We start from the raw sequence: 24,255 nt of genomic DNA, 5'->3' as shown, positions 1-24,255 counted from the left end.
CTGATATAACTAAGGTGTTTTGGAGGAAGTAAAGAGAACAGCTTTTTGTATGCAATGGAGGTTGTGATCAGCTTATAATATGCTGTTATATTTTATGTAGGTCCCGTGATAATAACAAAGAAAATATGCCTAGAAATTACAAAAAAGAAAAAGAAAGAAATCAAAGCATATCAATACAAAAATCAGTAAAAAGGAAATGAAAACAGCAAGAGAAAAGAAGGACATAAGAACTACAAGACAAACAGAACATGATTAACAAAAGTACTTCATTATCAAAATCTATGTTAAATATAAACTGATTAAACACTCCAATCAAAAGACAGAGTAACCGAATACATTTAAAAAAAAAAAAGATCCACTCCTACAAGAGAGCACTGGGTTAAAAGCTTCTTGACCTTGCTCTTGGCAATGATGGGATTTTTTTGAATATGAAATCAAAAGCACAGGAAACAAAATTAAAAACAGACAAGTAAAAAGATTCTGAACAGCAAAGGAAACAATGAACAAAATGGAAAGGGAACATACAGAATAAAAGAAAATGTTTGCAAACCAAAAATTTCTAGAAGAAAATACAGGCAGTAATCATTTTGACATTGACTGTAGAAACATTTTTCTAGACAGGTCTCCTCTGACAAGGAAAACAAAAGCAAAATTAAACTATCGAGACTACATTCAAACAAGCTTTTGCACAGTGAAGGAAACCATCAACAAAACAAAAACACAGCACACTGAGTGGGAGAAGATATTTGCAAATGATAACCAATAAGAGGTTAATATCCATGATACATACATGGATACATATATATATTATACAACTCAATTTCAAAAAACAAATAATCCAATTAAAAAACAGACAGAAGATATGAACAGACATTTCTCCAAAAAACACATACAGATGACCAACGGGCACATGAAAAGATGTTCTACATCACTAATCATCTGGGAAATCCAAATCAAAACCACAGGGAAATATCACCACACACTTGTCAGAATGGGTAAAATGAGTAACACAAGAAACAGTGAGGATGTGGGAGAAAAAAGAATCCTCTTGCACTGTTGGTGGGAATGGAAACTGTTGAAGCCACTGTGGAAAACAGTATGGAGGTTCCTCAAAAACTTAAAAATAGAACTACTATATGATGCAGTAATTCCACTACTGGGTATTTACCCAAAGAACACAGAAATACTAATTTAAAAAGATATATGTACCCCTATGTTTACTGCAGCACTATTTTTCGTAGCCAAGATATGGAAGCAACCCAAGTGTCTGTCCATCCATTGATGAGCAGAAAAAGAAGATGTGGTAAATATATACAATGGAATATTACTTAGCCATAAAAAATGAAATCTTGCCATTTATTTTTTTAATGATATTTTTTTTAAATGTTTTTTATTTATTTCTAGGAGAGAGAGAGAGAGACAGTGTAAGCAGGGGAGGGTCAGAGAGAGAGGGAGTCATAGACTGAAACAGGCTCCAGGCTCTGAGCTGGCAGTCAGCACAGAGCCCGACGCGGGGCTCGAACCCACGAACCGTGAGATCATGACCTAAGCGAAAGTCGGACGCTTAACCGACTAAGCCACCCAGGCGCCCCAAAAATCTTGCCATTTATGACAACATGGATAGACCTAGAGGGTGTCATGCAAAGTGAAAAATCAAAGACAATACCAAATAATTTCACTTACACGTAGACTCTAAAAAACAAAACAAATAGACAAAACCAAACCAAAACAGACTCATAAACATAAGAAACTGTCAGTTACCAGAGGCAGAAGGAGTTGGAGGTCCAGAAAATAGGTGGAGGGGATTAAGAGGAATAAACTTCTGGTTACAAAATAAATAGGTAATGAAGATATAATACACAGCATAGGGAATACAGTTAAAATTGTAATAACTTTGTATGATTACAAATGGTAACTAGACTTATCATGGGGATAATTTTGTCATGTATAAAAACACTGAATCACTATGATGTAAACCTAAAAATAATAGGACACTGTATGTCAACTGTACTTCCATATTAAAAATAAATCAACTACGACCATTACTTCAAAGAGCTCACAGTGGAGTCCCAAATAAAAGGACAGAGGAAATCATAGAAGTTTTGGGGAGACAGACAAAAAAATAGGGAAATTATATTATAATATTACTAAAACATCAATATCTATGAAGATTATGTTTGAAGAATATTAACATATCAATATCCAAAGAATATTCAAAGGGAAAGAGACCATATATTTTTTTCAGGAAAACTGAAGAGCCACAGCACCGCAGGGATCCTTTAACCATGATGGCTATGCGGTCACCCAAGATGTCAGCTTCATCCATGTAGTGGGTGGTCAATAAGACGGTATGATCCTCTTTATAGTGCTGAAGGACATCCCAGGTGGCCCTCCTTGAGACTGGGTCCATTCCAGAGGTTGGCTCATCAAGTATCACAACCTAAAGACCAGAAGAACAATTACATAACCATCAAATATTATGTACTAGTGTCACTAGAGTCTTACCAGTTATAGGGGTTACTCTGGTTTTGCTTTTTCAGTCACTTGTCTAATTAAGCTAAGATAACAAGTTTAGACTAAAACTGAATCAGGAATTCCAGGATAATTCCAAATCTGAGACAGTTTTTATTATAACGAGGTAGATAATATGAATTCTATATGGGATTTCATATGTAAAGTTTCTTTAACAGTGTTAGATCTACATCAGCTCTCAGGTTTCTGTTGGATGATTTTTTTTTTATTTATTTCTAGGAGAGAGAGAGAGACAGTGTGAGCAGGGGAGGGTCAGAAAGAGAGGGAGACACAGACTCCGAAATAGGCTCCAGGCTCTGAGCTGGCAGTCAGCACAGAGCCGGACGCAGGGCTCGAACCCACAAACCACGAGATCATGACCTAAGCGAAAGTCGGACGCCCAACCGACTAAGCCACCCAGGCGCCCCTGTTGGATGATTTTTTTTAGAGCAGCTTCAGTGGGGATCCATTTTTTAGATGTGTGTTTGTTTTTACCTGGGAGTTCCCTATAAGTGCCATGATCACTGAGAGTCTGCGCTTCATTCCTCCACTCAGTGAATATGAAAATGCATTACGCTTATCCAGCAGGTTAAAAGCAGACAACATACGATCAATTTCCACAAGACGTGTCTTTCGAGGTATTCCCTTTACCTAGAAAGAGAAGCCAGACTTTACATGGTGCTTCCAACTTTATCCTTAGAGACAACTTACACAAGCTATTCTCTTATATCATTTGTATAGTGGGTTTTTCCTTTTGTCTGAATTTATGTTTAAAGGAGAATTCATCAAAAATAAGCTTTTGAACTTTCTAAGAATAAGGATATGGATAGTTGGTAATCTGCCTGAAGTACACCAATAGAATGGGAAAAAGGAACATGTCTTTGGCTTACCAAACAATAAAAATAAAGGTGTTCTGATACAGTCAAGTAATTAAACAACAAGTTCTGTTGGGGACACACACCCAACCTTTTCCTGATCTGGACCATCTGCTTTGAGATGTCATATCCATTAATATAGGCCTCTCCACTGGTAGCAGGATAGAGACCTAGGATCAAGTAGAAGACATAACAGAATCTTAGCTTTCATGAGGGATATAAGAGCAAAGTCTTCATTAAAACCTTAAATTTGAAATCTATGTATGGGTTATTCAATAGAATTAGCAATATCTCTCAGAAGGAAATTCAAGAAAATATCAATCGCTGCATTTGAAGTGATGGATAACTTATTAATGAATTATTAATAAAAATAATAATAATAATTTATTTTTAATTTTTGTTTAACTGCATGTTCTAATATTCTATGAATCTGAATGAGTATAAATCAGTCAGGTATACAAAAACACTAAAGAGTTTGTTATATTAGAACTTAATATTATTGCCATCAGCCACATGACAACATTTATGAATTATATTGTATTCTGTACACTTCCCTAGACTGTGGTAAACTATTTTTTTTCTTAGTTTATTGTCACGCTGGTTTCCATATAACACCCAGTTTAACACTCCTGATTTGTTCATTTTAGCCACTCTGACTGGCGTGAGGTGGTATCTCAGTGTGGTTTTGATTTGTATTTCCCTGATGAGGAGGGACACTGAGCATCATTTCATGTGTCTGTTGGCCATTTGGATGTTCTCTTTGGAGAAGTGTCTGTTCATGTCTTCTGTCCATTTCTTCACTGGATTATTTGTTTTTCAGGTGTGGAGTTTGGGGAGTTCCTTATAGATTTGGATACCAGCCCTTTATCTGATTTGTCATTTGCGACTATCTTTTCCCATTCCGTCAGTTGCCTATTAGTTTTATTGTTTCCTTTACTGTGCAGAAGCTTTTAATCTTCATGAGGTTCATGTTTGCTCTTGATTCCCTTGCCTTTGGGGATGTGTCAAGTAAGAAATTGCTGTGGTTGAGGTCAAGGAGGTTGTTTCCTGCTTTTTCCTCTAGGGTTTTGATGGATTCCTGTCTCACATTCGGGTTCTTTATCCATTTTGAGTTTATTTTTGTGTATGGTGTAAGAAAATGATCTAGTTTCATTCTTCTGCATGTTGCTGTCCAGTTCTCCCAGCACCTTCTGTTAAAGAGGCTGTCTTTTTTCTATTGGATACTCTTTCCTGCTTTGTCAAAGATTAGTTGGCCATACATTTGTGGGTCCAATTCTGAGTTCTCAATTCTATTCCATTGGTCTATGTGTCTGTTTTGTGCCAATACCATATTGTCTTGATGATGACAGCTTTATAGTAGAGGCTAAAGTCTGAGATGGTGATGCCTCCCATTTTGATTTTCTTCTTCAATATTACTTTGGCTATTTGGGGTCTTTTGTGGTTCCATACAAATTTTAGGATAGTTGGTTCTAGCTTTGAGAAATTGCTCGTGCAATTTTGATTGGAATTGCATCGAATGTGTAGATTGCTTTCGGTAGTAATGACATTTTAACAATATTTATTCTTTTGATCCATGAGCATGGAATGTTTTCCATTTCTTTGTGTCTTCTTCAATTTCCTTCGTAAGTTTTCTATAGTTTTCATCATGCAGACCTCCTATATCCTTGGTTAGATTTATTCCTAGGTATTTTATGTTTTTTTGTGCAATTGTGAAGGGGATCAGTTTCCTGATTTCCCTTTCTGTTGCTTCATTGTTGGTGTATAAATATGAAACTGATTTCTGTATGTTGATTTTGTACCCTGCAACTTGGCTGAATTCTTGGATCAGTTCCAGTAGGCTTCTGGTGGAGTCTGTCGGTTTTTCTATGTAGAGTATCATGTCGTCTGCGAAAAGTGAAAGTTTGGCTTCTTCTTTGCCAATTCTGATGCCTTTTATTTCCTTTTGTTGTCTGATAGCTGATGCTAGGACTTCCAGCACTATGTTAAACAACAGTGGTGAGAGTGGACATCCCTGTCGTGTTCCTGATCTCAGGGGGAAAGCTCTCAGTTTTTCCCCGTTGAGGATGATGCTAGCTGAGGGCTTCTGATATTGTTCAAGCTTCTCAGGGCTTTTATGATGTTTAAGTAAGTTCCTTCTATCCCGACTTTCTTGAGGGTCTTTATTGAGAAGGGATGCTGTACTTTGTCAAATCCTTGTTCTGCATCTATCAACAGGATCATATGGTTTTTGTCTTTTCTTTTGTTAATGTGATGTATCATATTGATTATTTGCGAATATTGAACTAGCCCTGTAAGCCAGGAATGAATCCCACTTTATCATGGTGGATAATTCTTTTTATGTGCTGTTGAATTTGATTTGCAAGTATCTTGTTGAGGATTTTTGCATCCATATTCATCAAGGATATTGGCCTGTAGTTCTCTTTTTTGCTGGGTCTCTGTCTGGTTTGGGAATCAAAGTGATGTTGGCTTCGTAGAATGAGTCCAGAAGTTTTCCTTTGATTTCTATTTTTTGAAATAGCTTGAGAAGAATGGGTATCATTTCTGTTTTAAACGTCTGGTAGAATTCCCCAGGGAAGGGGCACCTGGGTGGCTTAGTCGGTTAAGCGTCCGACTTTCGCTTAAGTCATGATCTCGCGGTTCGTGGGTTTGAGCCCCGCGTCAGGCTCTGTGCTGACTGCCAGCTCAGAGCCTGGAGCATATTTCGGAGTCTGTGTCTCCCTCTGTCTCTGACCCTCCCCTGCTCACGCTGTCTCTCTGTCTCTCTCTCCTAGAAATAAATAAAAATATTAAAAAAAAAAAAAGAATTCCCCAGGGAAGCCATCTGGCTCAGGGCTTTTATTTGTTGGGAGATTTTTGATAACTGATTCCATTTCTTCACTAGTTATGGGTCTGTTCAGATTTTCTATCTCTTCCCATGTTAATTTTGGTAGTGAGTGTGTGTTTAGGTAGTGACTGTGTCCATTTCTTCTAAGTTGTCCAGTTTGTTGGCATATCGTTTTTCATAGTATTGCCTGATAATTGCTTCTATTTCTGAGGGGTTGGTTATAAGTCCATTTTCATTCATGATTTTGTCTATTTGGGTGCTCTCTCTTTTCTTTTTGAGAAGCCTGGCTAGAGGTTTGTCAATTTTGTTTATTTCTTTCAAAAAAACCAACTCTTGGTTTCATTGATCTGTTCAACTGTTTTTTTTTTTTTTTGTGGGGGGGGATTCTATACTGTTTATTTCTGCCCCAGTTTTTATTATTTTTCTTCTCCTAATGGGTTTGGGGTGCTCTTGTTGCTCTCCTTCTAGTTCCTTTAGGTGCGCTGTTTTTGTTTTGTGCCTGACTTTTTCTAATTTCTTGAAATAAGCCTGGAGTGCAATATACTTTCCTCTTAGGACTGCCTTTGCCACATCCCATAGAGTTTGAATTGTTGTATTTTCATTTTTATTTGTTTCTATATATTTGTAAACTTTTAAAAGTAGAAAGTCCAAACAATAAAAGTTTTGTCCTTGAAGAATTTAAATTCTAGTAATCAATAGTCACCTAAAATAGTTTCAAAATATTTATATAATTTTTATCCATACCTCTCATAATTATTGTTTACGTTTAAAGGAAAAAATATCACTTTGAATCCAATAACTCACTAATCCTACTTTATACTTACTGTAGTAAGCATTGAGTATTGTATAGAATTTTGACTTCACTATGTTGTACACCTAAAACTAAAAGAACATTGGTATGTCAACTATATTTCAATAATACAAAAAAAGATGACTAAGAGGATAAATATGTTCAGAAATGTCCATTATGATATGATGCCCCAAATTATCCCTGTTGCATTGCAGTCTCTCCATCATGTTTATTCCAGATGATTTCATTTTTAACAATGTAATCTAATTTTAGATGCACTGAAATGAAACTGTTTAGCTAATCATACCCTTTGATTTCTAATTTCTGTAGCGGACCTTCATTTCTGATTTTAGTTATTTGAACTTTCTCTGTGTTTTTTCTTGGTCTGTATAGGTAAAGTTTTGTTAATTTTATTAATCTTTTCAAAGAATTAACTTTGGGTTTCATTAATTCTATGATTTCCTTCTTTCCTCTTGCTTAGGATTTAGCCAGCTATTCTTTTTTAAATGTTTTAAGGTGGACAGATTATTTCTTTGAGGTCCTTTTTCAAAAAATTGTTTTTATTTATTTTTGAGAGAGAGAGAAACAGAGTATGAGCAGGGAAGGAGTAGAGACAGACGGATATACAGAATCCAAAGTAGACTCCAGGCTCTGACCTGTCAGCACAGAGACCTTCATGGGCCTTGAACTCACAAACCACAAGTTCATGACCTGAGTTGAAGTCAGATGCTTAACCGACTGAGCCACCCAGGTGTCCCTGGGAACTTAAATTTTTTATTATTATTTTTTAAAGCAAGAGAGACAGAGTATGAACAGGGGAGGGGCAGAGAAAGAGGGAGACACAGAATCCAAAGTAGGCTCCAGGCTCTGAGCTGTCAGCATAGAGCCTGATGTGGGGCTCAAACTCACAGACCACGAGATCATGACCTGAGCCAAAGTTGGATGCTTAACTGAGCCATTCACACATTTACAGCTATAAATTTCCCTCGAAGCACAGTCTTAGACGCATTTCATTAGTTTTACGTGTTATGTCATTTTCATTTATGTCAAAATATTTAATTTTTTGTGATTTCTTCTTTTACCTTTAGTACATAGGAGTATGTTAATTTCCACAAATTTTTCAAGTTTCTCCCTGTTTTACATTTATAATTTCACTCCAGGGTAAGCAGAAACAACACTTTGTGTGATTTCAATCTTTTAAATTCATTCAGGCTTATTCTGTGGCCTCATATATGGTCTATCTGAGAGAATATTCTACATGTAGTTGAGAATATACATTTTGATGTTATTAGATGAAATGTGTATAGATGTTTATGAGATCTATTTTGTGCGTAATATTTTTCAAGTCTTCTATTCACCTGTTGATATTCTGCCTAGTTGCTGTATCCTTCACTGAAAGTAGGATATTGAAATCTACAATTACTTTTCTATCTAGTTCTGCCTTAAATTCTGACAGTTTTTGCTTCTCATATTTGGGAACTTTGCTGTTCCGTGCATATATGTTTATAATTGTTACAACTTCATGATAAGTTGATCTCTTTATCATTACAAAATACCCTTCGGGGTGCCTGGGTGATTCGGTTAAGCTTCCGACTTTGGCTCCAGTTATGATCTCATGGTTACATGAGTTTGAGCCCCATGTCAGTCTCTCCACTGGCAGTGCAGACCTGCTTGGGATTCTCTCTCTTTCCCTCTCTTCTCTGCCCTTCCCCTGCTCATGCATCTCTCTGTCTCAAAAAAAAAAAAAAAAAAAAAAAAGGAAAAGAAACAGGAAAACAAAAAAACCTTTAAAAGTTTTCAAAAAATATCTTTTTTCTAGCAATTCTGTTTTAAAGTTTACTTTGCCTGATATTTGCATAGCTACTGTAGCTTTACTTTGGGTGAATTTTGTGTATTTTTTCCATCCTTTCACTTTCAAACTATTTGCATCTTTGAATCAGAATGTTTCCTGTACACAGCATAGAGTTGGATCTTATTTTTTGTCACATCTGACTATCTGCCTTTTATATGGATTGTTTAATCCTCTAACAACATTATTATTGATATAGCTGGGTTTATGTCTGCCACTTTGCTTTCTTGTTTTTGATGCCTCATGTCATTTTTGTTCCTGTATTTCTTCATTGCTTTCTTCAGTATTGAATATTTTCTATTGTAACAGTTAAATTTCTTTAAAGATTTTTTTCATTAAAAATATTTATTTTTTAATATATATTAAATATATATATTTTTGAGTTCTTAGTGGTTGCTCTGAGGCTTACTATATACAATTTAATTTATCAGAATCAACTCAGATTTATACTAACTTAAGTCTAGAGAGCCATAGAGTCATTACTCTGATATAGTTCTGTTCCCTCTTCTCTATTTTTGAGCCACTATTGTTTTTTTCCCTTAAAGTTTATTTATTTTTGAAGAGAGAGAGAGCTAGAGAGCAGGGATGGGGCAGGGAGAGAGGAAGAGAGGGAACCCCATGTAGGCTCCATGGTGCCAGCACAGAGCCCAAAATGGAACTTCATCTCACCAACCATGAGATGAAATCAAGATTTCAATGCTGAACCAAGTGATCCACCCAGGCACCCATGTTCTACTATTGTTATACACATTTCATCTACATGTATTACCATTCCAAGAATATATTGTTATAACTAATACTTACAGAATTTTATGCCTATTACAGAAGTGGAGAAAGGAGAGCAAGTATGTATTTGTAGTTTGTTAAATTTACTTCTTATTTAGCATTCTTCATTTATTCCCATGGATTAGAGTTGCCATCTAGCATTATTTCCCTACTCTATTACAATTTGGTCCTATTTGCTTCCTTTATGTGATTATTGTCAAATTTATTACTTTTCTATATTGGAGGCCCAACAGTACAATAAATATTTTCATACAATTCCTTTTGAAATTAGTTAAAAAGTAATATGCATTAATACTGTCTTATATAATTACATAATTAACCATATTGATGCTATATATGTTGTGTGTGTGTGTGTGTGTGTGTGTGTGTGTGTGTGTGTGTGCGCGCGCGCGCGTTCAGATTTCCATCTGGTGTTACTTGTTTTCAGCCCAAAGAACTTTTTAAAGGCATGTCTGCTAGGAATCAATTGTTAGGTTTGTTCATCTGGGAATGTGTTATTTTATGTTAATTTTTGAAACCTAGAGATAAGACTCTAAGCTGACAGTTTTTTCTTTCAGCACTTTACTTTTTTTAAAAAAAAATAATTAAGAAAATTTTTAATGTTTTATTTATTTCTGAGAGAGACACAGCATGACCAGGGGAGGGTCAGAGAGAGAGGGAGACACAGAATTGGAAGCGGGCTCCAGGCTCTGAGCTAGCTGTCAGCACAGAGCCTGACGCGGGGCCGAACCCACAGTGAGATCATGACCTGAGCCAAAGTCGGATGCTTAACTGACTGAGCCACTCAGGCGCCTCCCAAAATAATTTTTTTTTAAACTGGAAGTTTGTACCTCTTAATCCCTGTCACTAATTTTTCCCATCCCGCCTCCCCTTACCTTCTCTCTCTGGCAACTGCCACTTTTTTCTCTGTATTGAGAGTGTTTGTTTTTATCTCTTCAAGCCTACATATGAGTGAAATCATAAGGTATTTGCCTTTCTCTGACTTATTTCACTTAACACAATACTCTCATATCCATCCATGTTGTTACAAATGATAAGATCTCATTCTTCTTTATAGTTGAGTAATATTCCATTATATATATATGTATATATATATACACCCACACCCACACATACATATATATATATACACACATACACACATACACATATATACATATATGTATATATGTATATATACACACAAACACACATACCACATCTTCCTTATCCATTCCTGTATTGATGGACACTTGGGTTGCCTCCATTTCTTCGCTATTGTAAATAATGCTGCAATAAACATAGAGGTACACGTACCTTTTGAATTACTGTTTTTAATTTTCTTTTACTTAAAATTTTAATTTTAATACCCAGCAGTAAAATTACTGGATCACATGATATTTCTGTGTTCAATTTTTAGAGAAAACTCCATACTGTTTTCTATAGTGGCTGCACCTATTTACATTCCCACCAACAGTGCATGAGGGGTCCCTTTCCTTTCCTTTCTCCCCAACACTTGTTATTTCTTGTCTTTGTGATACTAACCATTCTTACTTGTGCAAAGTGATATCTCCTTGAGGTTTTGACTTGCATTTTCTTTTTCTTAAATGTTTTAAATGTTTATTTATTTTTGAGAGAGAGAGAGCGAGTAGGGGAGCGGCACAGAATCCAAAGCAGGCTCCAGGCTCTGAACTGCCCACACACAGCCTTACCTGGGGCTTGAACTCACAAACCACAAGATCATGACCTGAGCCAAAGTCAGATGCTTAAAAGACTGAGCCACCTAGACACCCCTTGATTTGCATTTTCTTGATGATGAGTGATGTTGAGCATCTTTTCATATGTCTATTGGCCATCTATATGTCTTCTTTGGAAAAAAGCATATTCAGGTCCTCTGTCCATTTTTTAAAGTTTATTTATTTTGAGAAGAGAGAGAGAGAGTCAGAGAGAGAAGGAGAGCGAGAATCCCAAGCAGGCTCCACACGATCAGTGCAGAGCCTGATGCAGGGCTCAAACTCACAAACTGCAAATCAGGTTCATGAAATCAGGAGTCAGACATTTAACCAATTGACCCACCACCCAGACACCTCTCTTGTATACGTTTTAAATCAAATTGTTTCTTTTCTTTACATATTCTGAATATTAACCCTTAATGGATATATCATTTGCACATATCTTCTCCCATTCAGTAGGCTGTCTTTCTCTCTTTCATGTTTTGTTGATTTTCTTTAGTGATATATATGGATTTCTCTTTATTCTTTGTATATTTATTAGTGGTTTTTGATATATGGTTATCATTAAGGCTTGTATATAACCTCTTCTGCATATAGCAGTCCATATTAAGTTGATAACTGTTTAAATTTGAACCCATTATTTTTATATATTGAGCCCTTTATCTTTGCTATGTTGTTCCTTGTTTCTGTGTTAAGGGTCTCACTTATGTCTTTCACTCTTGTCTGAAGTCCAGTGAGTATCCTTATGATTATTGCTTTAAATTCTCTATCAGCCATGTTATTTGTATCTGCTTCACTTAGATCTTTGGCTGTGGCCTTGTCCTGTTTTTACATCTGGGATAAATTTCTCTGTCTCCTTTTTTGTCTTCCTCTCTGTTTCTGTGTTTGGAAAGTCAGCTATGTCTTTTGCTCTTGTAAGTGGTGACTTTATAAAGAAGAGGTCCTGGAGTGCCATACAGTGCGTTACCCCCTGTTCATCAGAACTTGGCACTTTAGGAGAGTATCCTCTGTGTGTTGTTTATGCTCTGCTATTGTGTCTGAGTCACTTTTCCTTTCAGTGAAGTCATTGACAGTGATTCTCTGACTTTTGTGGTTGTGCTTGCTCTCTCTGGTGTTAGTGGGACTGAGGCAGACCAGCTCTTAAGGGGTGTACCTGCCAGGGAACTTGGGAGTGAGGTGACTAGTGTGCTGGGCCACTAGTCTTATGCGGGATCCCCCCAAATATTGCAGCAGCAGTGGGCTGGAGACAGGGCTCAGCACACAAGGATGGCTAGGCACACACAGCACAGCGGATGTTCAGGGCACTCAATGACAGCTTTGCACTCAGTGATTGGAAGGGGAGAACATGTGGCCTTAACAAAATTTGTCCTAAGCCCAGGATTTAGGCTAACAGGCTTAAAGTAAGCAAGTCCTCAGAATTCATGGGCATTGTGTGTAAACTCACATTTTTATGTTGCTTCTCTGTGTAGGGTACTGTCTCTTTAAGGGCAGTGGTTCAGCTATCACTAGCCCTCCCAGTTCACTCAGTGTTGAATCTGCTGACTTTTAAAGCTCCAGGCTCCATTGGCTATACAAACTCACAGGATTCAGCCCCTCTGGTGTTCAAAGCCAAAGATTATGGGGATTAGTCTTCCTTGTGTGAGCTCCCTGGTGCACGGAATCATTTCTCTGCCATTCCTGTGTACAGCTTCCTGCCTCCTGCAGGCACCCTTTCTCTGCCTTTCTAACCTTCCTAATCTTTCAGATGCAGCTTCTGGTTTATATTTAGTTGTCATTTGCTTTTCCAGTCTTTGGATCATTCTTGTTTATTTACTTGGATGTGGATGATATCTAGTTATAGATGAGGGATGGTGTGAGCTCAGGGTCCTTTTTACCATTAAGTATGACATTAGCTGTGGGTTTGTCATATATGGCCTTAATTATATTGAAATATATTCCCTCTAAACACACTTTGTTGAGAGTTTTTAACCAAGAATGGATGTTGTATTTTGCCAAATGCTTTTTATCCATCTTTTGAAGTGATTATATGGTTTTTATCCTTCCTTTTATAAATGTGATGTATCACATTGATTGATTTGCCAATATTGAACCACCCTTGTATTTTTGGCATAAGTCCAACATGATCATGATGAATCCTTTTAATGTATGGTTGAATTTGCTTTGCTAACTTTTGTTGAAGAGATTTATATATATGTTCATCAGAATTACTGACCTGTAGTTTTCTTTTTCGTAGGGTCCTTGATTTCGTTTCAGTATAAAGCCGGCTTTGCAGAAAGAATTTAGAAGTTTTCCTTCCTCTTCTATTTTTTGGAAAGTTTTGAGAAGAATGAGCATTAGCTCTTCTTTAGTTTGATAAAATTCATCTGTGAAGTCATCTGTTCTTGAACATTTGTTCATTGGGAAATTTTTGATTATTGATTCCATTTCATTACTAATAACTGATCATTTCAAATTTTCAGCACTTGTTATATATCATCGCATTGCCTTCTGGCCTCCATTGTTTCTAAAATTTTTTATAGTTTATTTATTTATTTTGAGATAAAGACAGCATGAGCAGGGCAGGGGAAGAGAGAGAGAGAGAGAAAGAGAATCCCAAGCAGATTCTGCATTGCCAGCACAGAGCCCAAGGTGGGGCTCAAACCCAGGAAACTGTGAGATCATGACTTGAGCCAAAACCAAGAGTCAGACACTTAACTGAGTCACCCAGGCACTGTGGCCTCCATTATTTCTAAGGAGAACTCAGCTTCTAGTCTTACTGGGACATCACTGAATGTGACAAATAACTTTTGACCTGTTGCTTTCAAGATATTCCCTTTCATAATTTTAGAATGGTATTTCTGGGTGATGATCTCTTCACATTTATCCTTTTTGAAGTTGTGGAGCTTCCTAGATGTGTAGATTAATGTTTTCAGAAAATTTGGCAAGTTTTCAGCCATTATTTTGTAGACTACTTTTTAGCTTTGTTCTCTTTCTCCTCTCCTACATTCTATTATATGTATGCTGGTATATTTAAAGATATCAAAACTTCCTATGAAACTTTTAATTTTCCTCAATTCTTTTTCCTTTGTTTTATTCACATTTTATAATCTCCATCAATCTATCTTCAAGTTCACTGGTTCTCTCTTGGAACAATTGATGAAATCTACTGTTGATGAATTCTTTAATGAATTCTTCACTTTGGTTACTGTATTTCTCAACTCCAGAATTCCCATTTGACTCTTCTTTTTATAATTTCTACCTTGTAACTGATATTTTCTACATGATATTATTTTCACACATGTTCCATTATTTCTTTAATCGTGGTTTCCTTTAATTCTTTGAGCATTTTTTTTACAATGGTTACTTTGTAAAATATCTGTAAAACCTGATATCTGATATCGCTCACATGAAATTATTTACAACTTAAAAAGAAAGTGAATTACTGAACAATTTTATGTATCATTGAACTGGCTATATTGTAAACATCAAAAGGAGACAAAAAAGTCTTGTAAGCTTGATCTACAGTGTCTACAACACTCTGAAGAGATGTGTACACCTACCTGAGAGAATAGATAGTGCAGTGGATTTTCCTGCTCCATTGTATCCTAGAAGAACAGTAATTTGCCCCACATATAAATTCAAAGACAAGTCTTTTACAGCTATCTTGGTAGTATTCTGTACTTGGAATTCCTGTTGAGGAAAATCCACAAATATTGACTTTATCTATCACTATCTATTGACTTTATCTATTGACTATCACTATCGCTATCACTTTAAAAGAACAAACACTCATATCAACTATTTATACAAGAAACCATGCCACATAATCAACCTCATGAGGAAAAATAAATCAAAATTTAAGAAAGATGAAATTGTGATTGGAAAAAAATAATTGAAGGCATAACATGAGTTGTAAAATTTCACAGTAATTCTATAAACATCCCTCAGGAATATCCATTCATGTTTTGATTCAATTAACATCTTAAAGCTGATGATGCCATAATCTTCTTCACTTCATGCATTTGTCCTGGTTTAGAGAACTGCCAACAGAAAACCTGGATAGAACATCTAAAACATAGATATTTTGTAGGCATCTCAAATTTCTTCTTATGTGTAGTTTAGCAGTGCTCCTGCTTAAGATGCAAAAATATGTAGGGGCGCCTGGGTGGCTTAGTCGGTTAAGCGTCCGACTTTTGCTTAGGTCATGATCTCGCGGTTCATGGGTTCGAGCCCCGCGTCGGGCTCTGTGCTGACTGCCGGCTCAGAGCCTGGAGCCTGTTTCAAAGTCTGTGACTCCCTCTCTCTCTGACCCTCCCCTGCTCGCACTGTCTCTCTCTCTCTCCTAGAAATAAATAAAACATTTAAAAAATTTTAAAAAAAGATGCAAAAGTATGTAAAGGGCATCACTCTCACTCTAGGAAACAAGAAACTAAATAATCTAAAAAAATCATATATTTTCTTGAACTCATCAGAGAAGTCACATTTCCAGGCAACCAATTAGCCTTAAATTTAAGAAAAGATAGATGCCCTCAAGGGAAGATGATATATAAACATTTGCTTATCTGGAGAAAACACAGGCACTGTGAAACTAGTAAAAGGATTTTGGTTAAAATTTTAATGAAAATGAAGTGAAAACACTTGAAACAATATCTAAATCAAAAAGTTGGGATTCAAGCCCATCTCACTCAGACTTCAAACATATACTCCTTCCAATATAACAAACAGATGGTGAATAAAAAACATCTTGTGTAACAACAACAACAAAAAAAACAAAAAACAAAACAAAACCCTGGTGTTTCTCTTTTACTCCAAATGGCAATAAAAGTTTTTTCCCTAGGTGTCCTCCTTAATACCCATCACCCATTTAGCCCACCCACCCCCATCCACCTCCCTCTATCAACTCTCAGTTTATTCTCTATCCTTAAGAGTCTCATATGGTTTGCTTCCCTCTCTTTTTTTTCGCCTTCCCATATGTTCATCTGTTGTTTCCTAAACTCCATATATGAGTGAAATCATATGGTTTTTGTCTTTATCTGACTTATTTTTCTTAGCATAATACACTCTATCTCCATCCACATTGTTGCAAATGTCAAGGTTTCATTCTTTTTGATGGTTGAATAATATTGCTGTGTATGTGTGTTTCTTTATCCATTCATCAGTCAATAGACATTTGGGCTCTTTCCATAGTTTGGTTATTACTGATAATGCGCTATAAGCATCAGGGTGCATATACTCCTTCAAATCTGTATTTTTGTATCTTTTTGAAACTTGTACTTTAACTAACCAAGCACACCTCAAATTCTCCCCCAATGTCTTCAATATCCATAAATTGCTCCAACAACCACCCATTGTTCAAGGCAAAAAACCAACAACTACATTAGCGTCCTCCTTTTCCTTCAATTTCACAACCAACGAGAAAGAAAATCTTTTCAGCTCTACTCCACATACAGTAAAACACTCGTTTGTGAGTAACTTGTTCTGTGAATGTTCTGCAAGATGAGCAAACATTTCCAATAATTTTTAATTTGATAAATGAGAAATGTCTTGTGATATGAGTAGTACGTGATGTCAAACATCACATGATCACAGCTGAGCCAATGCTTCTTGTCTCTCTTTCTCTCTCTCTCAATGTGGGATTGTGGGTGATCATCTCCTATGCTTGGATGCTCGATCTCGGGACACGGTGTTTGGCAGAAATCAGTGATTTTTTCAGAATGTTGGAAGGGACTAGCGTATTTTTTGTAACTTCAAAGCATGTATAGACAGTCCTTTGCTTTTTACAAGAGTAAGCTTAGGGATGCTTTGCTTCATTCTAGGTCAGGTTGCCTGTAGATATAGACACTTTCTCCTGCTGCCTTACTCCCAGTTACATTAAATACAGTAAATGACAAGAGTTTATTAATACTGTACTGTAGTCAACATCCATGCAAGTGTATACAATGGCCCCCATGCAGAAAAAGGTTGAAAAGAAAGGCAGTAAGAAGAAGGAGATAATTATGGTGGAAGTTAAGAACAAAATCATCAAGAAGTACAAACAAGGTATGGGAGTGGCTGAAATGGCAAGATTTTATAAGAAGTCACGTCTGCATCCTGTCTGGAGAGAAGGAGGACAAAAAGGTGGAGAAACCCCTCACTCTAAATCAGATTAGGGAGATGTGTAAGATGTGGGAAACACTGCAAAATTTTGTGGAAAAGATAACCTGAATAAGGGTGTAGCAGTGTGAACAATTAATCTGTTTAATGACAATGCAACATCACCTTTCCACGAAATCCTCAAAAGGAGGCAAAAGCAAGTGTCATTGGATAGGTTCCTTATTAAAGCTGCACAAAAAGAAGAAGATTCCATTGAGCCAATAGATAGCAGTGATCATTAGTGATCCTATTGTGTCCTACACAATAACCCTCCTCTCTTGTCTCCCTCACAACAGCATGAAGATTTTCAAAGGTAAGTGCTGGTTAATTTATTTTTCTGTATATTTTGTATTTTCTTTATTATTTTGTATTATATTACAGTATTGTAATCATTTTTATATGAATATTTTGGAGTTGTAGAATGAATCATCTGAGTTTCCATTATTTCTTAAGGGGAAATTCACTTTTTTTTTTTTTTTTTTTTTTTTACAAATAGTTTATTGTCAAATTAGTTTCCACATAACACCCAGTGCTCATCCCCACAAGTGCCCTCCTCCATGCCCATCCCCCCTCCCCCCCACATCCATCAGTCCTCAGTTTTTGTCAGCATTCAAGAGTCTCTCATGGTTTGCCTCTCTCCCTTTCCCCCACCATTTCCCCCCTTCTTCTCCCGATTGGTCCTCTGTTAAGTTCCTCCTATTCCTCCTATACGTGCACACATATGATATTTGTCCTTCTCTGCCTGACTTATTTCGCTCAGCATAACACCCTCAAGGTCCATCCATGTAGCTACACATGGCCAGATTTCATTGTTTCTCATTGCTATGTAGTATTCCATGGTATAGATAAACCACATCTTCTTGATCCATTCATCTGTTGATGGACACTTAGGCTCAAGGGGAAATTCACTTTGATATATAAGTGCTTTGGATTACAAGCATGTTTCCATAATGAATTATGCTTGCAAGCCAAGGTTTTACTGTATGTTCTGAATCTCTACACTTCTATCTCCATACGATTTCACTCATATGTGGAATTTAAGGAACAAACGAATACGTGGGGGGAAAAAAGAGAGGCAAACCAAGAAACAGAAGGGAAGGTAGGTGGGCGATGGGTGATGGGTATTAAGGAGGGCACTTGTGATGAGCACTGGGCATTGTATATAAGTAATGAGTCACTAACTTCTACACTTGAAACTAACATTGTAGGTTAACTAACTAACTGGAATTTAAATAAAAACTTGAAGAAAAATAATAAAGGCCTATAATTATTGTCCAACATTTAAAAAATGGAATCCAAGCTTTATTGTGGCTTTCAAGGTCCCCTACATGATTTGTATTATGACTATATTGCCAAATTCAGTTCATGTCATTTTTCCTCTTTGCTTTGTTCACTCCAACTTTAATCTCATCTGTGTTCCTCAACAAATGAAGATCCTTTCCATCTTAGGGCTTTGAATTTTCTGTCTGTTTGAATTATCTGTACCTAGGTTTTTTTTGTTTTGGTTTTGTTTTTTTTGTTTTTTTTTTTTTTAAACTATACTCTCCATGCTCATCATCCTGGTCTCAGCTTTAAGGTCACTGTTACAAGCTGGGTTCCCAAGAAGCACTCTTGATTAAAAGTTTAGAATGTAGGGAGTTTATTAAAGAGTGCTCTCAAGATCAAAACCTGTAGAAGAAAAGGCTGGAAAGACAACTGGGCAGAGGATGAAGACAAAATACAGTTCAGCAACTCTAAGGCCTCAGGTGACCCCAGGAGGAGCTGTTAGGCTAGAATGGCTATTTAAAGTTATCCCAAGTTGAGAGATAGGGTCTTCATGCCCCCTCATTGAATAGTCATTGGATTTAGGTTTCTCCAAGGCAAGAAACAAGAGCCTTTTTGAGGTGGCTTTTCATTGCCAAAGATATTCCAAACAAGATGACAGTGAGAGCTGTCAGCTGAAGCTCTCAGTGACACAGACACTTTTTTCCACAGCTGGGAAAAAAGTCTTTCATTCCAGAGGGTGGCATCTGGGCAGTGCAGTATACTATCTGGTTCATTCCTTGCATTGAATTCTCTTCCTTCACCAGGTCCTCATAGCAGCTCCCTCAGGACTGTAGTCAAACTTTTTGAGGGGAACTTATGTGAAAAATGTAAGTGGGATCCCTGTCACTAGCCTTAACACTGCAACTGAGATTATCTTCATAATTTACTATCCATTCTATATTACTCTCATATTTGGCTAGCATTGCTGATAATCTTATGTGGGGTTGATCGAGACATTCTTCCTGAAATAACTATGCACTCCTCAGGCCATAACTGCTATATTTTTCCATTTACTATCAAATTGGATAGGAGACTATAAAGACATATAAGGGGATCATGTGAGTGCCAAATGTATCCCTCCCTATTCTCACAATGTAATAGCTATCAACTCTACTTCCTGGTGATTAGAATCAACCACCCTTTGCCAGAAATGTGATTCCTCTTCTTGTTTGTTGGTCTCCTGGCATAAAAAGGTTCAAAGTGACTTAGCAGTAACCAGTTTATAGTTCAAAGGATCTCTTGGTGCATCTTCCTTTTGGGGATCACGATCTCCCACAGGCCATGATTGGGATGACAGGAAGTACCAAGTGCCCATATGGATCACTAGGACTACTAGTAACTAGGACCACTTCTGCTTCTACCCTTTGGCTTCCAACCATGTCTCCTACCTGTTGGGGACAAGGCACCACATTACTTTAGCGTGAATACTGCATCCTGAAAGAAGGCAACTCATTTGTGCAAGTTACCATCTTTACATGGTTGCCTCAAATATGTCTTCAGCAGGCTATTTCATCACTCCCCTCAGATGAGAGATTCTGGATATATGTATAGACCAGCGCATCCCAGTGTTGTGAGCTCACTATTGTACTTCTTTCGCTGAAAAGTAGGATTCTTTGATGTGACTGTATGTGGAATCCATACTGGTGGACCAAACAATAAGCTCTGGGATATTATCTTGCCTGAGGCTCTATAGGCAAAAATATGCCTAGAGTAAGTGTTGATTCCTATAAGATGAAATGAATGGCCTTTCAGTGTTAAACAGGTCCAATGTACTCATCTAGACACCAAGCAGGTATCTAATCTCCTTGTGGATTGGTCCTCAGAAGTGATTTTTGTTGAGGAAATGCTAGACATATGGCAAAAAGAATAGCAAGATTAACTATGGTGAGAACCCATATTTTAGTTTTTATTATACTCCTGCCATTATATATGTCTATTCCTGTACCACTAGTATAATCACTGATGGCAGAGGCTACCTAATGTCACCTGAGTCAATTTGTCTCCAAATTTATCTCCAAATTTGTCTCCATAGTTATTTAGTACTTTCTTCCATTATATGTAGTCTCTAGTGGGTTAACATGAATTATAAATGTCTTCCCACTTTGTTCTCACTCTTATATTTCCATCCATGTGCCTCTACCCTAGAATTTCTTGTCCCTAATCTTCCATTGTAAGCCCCTAATTTGCCAGATCACTAATCACTGCCCAGTTCAGTAGTCTTGGGCCAATTCAGTGACACAAAGGAGAGAATGAGGTGAGGAGCTTGAAGCACTGTCTTTGGGAAGGATTTCCTCTCCTTTTGTCTTTCAAGGTTATTCCTATTAGGGCTCTAGTGCAGCTGCTAACCTCACCCATGTACCAAGCTGAGTTACCTGTGAAGCAAACTTAGAACTTTTTCCTCCTGTGTGAATTGGTTAAAATGAGAACTCTGTATGGCCATATGGTTGAGGAAGAAGCACTGAACTGATAATCATGGATGACATGAAGATTTAGATTTCCTGCTCATGTTCAATCTTTGATATACCACTTCCATCTTACGACGGGTAGTTGCCTGTCCCTACTGATATGGTGGTTCCAGCTCATGATAGAACCCAGCTCATCATGGCCACTTCTGGAAACAGTTACTTGGTGTCCTGTGATCAGCTACTTCATCTCTATCAAGACCTAACAGTGTGCCAGGAACTGTTTTTGAAAAACGTAATTTTCTGCTTCAATTGTTGATGGCATGGCTTTGATACAGAACTCTAGATGTCTGCACTATTATTCTCCCATTGGGGTTTACCATAAAATCAACATGATATACTTTCCCAGCATGACACCACTAATATCATAAAGATTGGGATCACCAAGCAGCAGAAGCGCTTCTACTAGAGCAGTGTCCTTTCTTGCTCTAGACTCTACTTAAAGTTGGCAGATTTTTCTGCCTGACTTATTTCGCTCAGCATAACACCCTCAAGGTCCATCCATGTTGCTACGTATAGGAGGATTAGGAGGAACTTGACGGAGGAACAAGGGGGAGAAGAAGGGCGGAAATGGTGGGGGAAAGGGAGAGAGGCAAACCATGAGAGACTCTTGAATGCTGACAAAAACTGAGGACTGATGGATGTGGGGGGGATGGGGGGATGGGCATGGAGGAGGTCACTTGTGGGGATGAGCACTGTGTGTTATGTGGAAACTAATTTGACAATAAACTATTTGTAAAATAAATAAATAAATAAATAAATAAATAAATAAATAAATAAAAGAAAAAAAAAGTTGGCAGATTTTTGTGTCACTTGGTATAGAGGTAAAAATAGTATTCTCAGGTATGGAATATGCCAGCAGGAATCATTTTGCTTTTTCGTGGTGGGAAGTATAAAATACACTAAATTATCCTCTACTTTGGAAAGGAATACTGGCAGATACCAGATAACGAACTCCTAAACATTTTACTGATGTAGTGAGTCCCTGAGTCTTTATAGGGTTTATCTGTCCCCTCCTCACAATACATGTGTTACCAAGGCCTCCAATATACTTGCCATTTCTTGCTTATCTGGTCCAATCATCAATACAGTGGGCCAGAGTAATGCTCTGCAAAATGTAGAGCTAGTCCAGGTTCCTTCAGATTATATTAGGGCAGAGAGCTGAGGAGCTCTCCGGGACAAATAAAGATATATATTGTTGTCCATTTCAAATGAATAAAAAAAAATCTCTGATCCCCATTTTGATGGTACTGGAAAAATGAATTTGCTAAATCAGTGGCCCTATATCATGTTCTTAGGCTGCGTTAATCTCCTACCACAAGTCAAAGTTACCAAAACTGACACAAAAGTAGCAAATAGGTGAATTATTTGTTTAAATCTGTGGTAGATTTACTGTCATTTTGCAGGTCTGTAAGGACCTGAGTGGAGAGTTAAATAGTGTTAAAGGAACTGCAACTCCTGCTGCTTTCCTCTCTGCCACTTTCCCAAAAATGTGATATTGCCTTTGATTTACCACCCTGGCCAGTGGAGGTAGGCAGTTTCAAAGGATTCTATTTGGGTTTCCGAGTAGGATAGATCTGCCCCAGAAGCCTGGGTCAAGATAAGAGTTACACCCGCTACCAGGTATGCCATTTCTAATTATACGTTTGACAACCATAGAAATGCCCACTAGGCGATTCTGTGGTCCCTGTGTACCTACAGTAAGTCATCAAGAGCTAGGACTACATTTATTACCTAGCCTGCACATAGCCTTGTTCTAACAATAGGACCGTTATGGTACTTCGGATCTCCAAGTATGGTTACCCAAGTAAATTGCTATAAGTCCCTTTGCAGGACTTGGGCGATCATTATCATGTACATTTGCTGTTATGTTGCAGAGCATTTCTTTCTAGTCAATCCAGACCATCCTTCAGTCAATGAGTGTAAGCTCTGAACACTGGAAACTGTGGAGGAGACCATGACTTTATATCAGAGCCTGTTTTAGCTCTTGACAATCCAACTTTTATTTCTTTTGATAGCATAGGTTGTCAATTTCCTCATTGGCTGTCCTCCTATTTTGCCTCATGAGTTACATTCTGTTAACCATCATTTGTGGATCAGGTGTTCCAAGCTGCCACTCCATCCTTGCCACTTTATTAGAAAAATTGTTCCTCTCTGTGTCACCACCTATCCTCTATTACGTTGGAATCAAGTTACCTCCATTGCTACCAGTGTGTCCATTTCTGTTAAGGTGTCTCCTACTGCTAGGCATTATCAGTGATGCTCGTGTTCCTGTCACTAATATATTCCTTATTGTTTTCACTAGGCTCATCTGCAAAAACATAGTCATGTAGTAGATTAGTTGGGTGAGATTGGCTAAGGGTATTTCTGAGGCTACAATCAAGTGACAGCCTGGGAATCAGTGACCGTCATCTGAAGACTTGACCAAGAGCAGGGTATCCACTTCCAAGCAGGCCTACTCAAGTTAATACTGATGATTTAGTTTCTTTCTTCTGCATGTTGCTGTCCAGTTCTCCCAGCACCATCTGTTAAAAGAGGCTGTCTTTTTTCCATTGGATAGTCTTTCTTGCTTTGTCAAAGATTAGTTGGCTGTATACTTTTGGGTCCAATTCTGAGTTCTCAAATCTATTCCATTGGTCTATGTGTCTGTTTTTGTGCCAATACCATACTGTCTTGACGATGACAGCTTTGTAGTAGAGGCTAAAGTCTGAGATGGTGATGCCTCCTGTTTTGGTTTTCTTCTTCAATATTACTTTGGCTATTCGGGGTCTTTTGTGGTTCTATACAAATTTTAGGATAGTTTGTTCTAGTTTTGAGAAGTATGCTGGTGCAATTTTGATTGGAATTGCATTGAATGTGTAGATAGTTTTGGGTAGTAATGACATCTTAACTATATTTATTCTTCCTATCCATGAGCATGGAATGTTTTTCCATTTCTTTCTGTTTTCTCACACCATACACAAAAATAAACTCAAAATGAATAAAGGACCTGAATGTGAGACAGGAAACCATCAAAACCCTAGAGGAGAA

The 24,255-nt window shown here is 37.4% G+C and overlaps 1 protein-coding gene across 1 annotated transcript in view; it reads right to left on the bottom strand.

Annotated features, from left to right (window-relative positions):
- The window catches only part of LOC120233298 (ATP-binding cassette sub-family A member 3-like), a 127,702-nt gene that overhangs the window by 62,684 nt on the left and 40,763 nt on the right, over window positions 1-24,255 (bottom strand). Inside the window, exons 12-15 of the mRNA XM_039234460.1 lie at window positions 14,887-15,016; window positions 3,402-3,556; window positions 3,007-3,162; window positions 2,230-2,440 (exon numbers count right to left, since the gene is read on the bottom strand). Of these exons, the coding sequence (XP_039090391.1) occupies window positions 2,230-2,440; window positions 3,007-3,162; window positions 3,402-3,556; window positions 14,887-15,016 (652 nt within the window). The remainder of the gene's footprint in view (window positions 1-2,229; window positions 2,441-3,006; window positions 3,163-3,401; window positions 3,557-14,886; window positions 15,017-24,255) is intronic.

The sequence above is a fragment of the Hyaena hyaena genome, unplaced genomic scaffold, assembly GCF_003009895.1.
Source record: "Hyaena hyaena isolate Hyena2069 unplaced genomic scaffold, ASM300989v1 scaffold_88, whole genome shotgun sequence".
Taxonomy (NCBI): Eukaryota; Metazoa; Chordata; class Mammalia; order Carnivora; family Hyaenidae; genus Hyaena; species Hyaena hyaena.
Note: the sequence above shows the minus strand (reverse complement) of the source record. Positions and strands in the feature narration are given on the sequence as shown.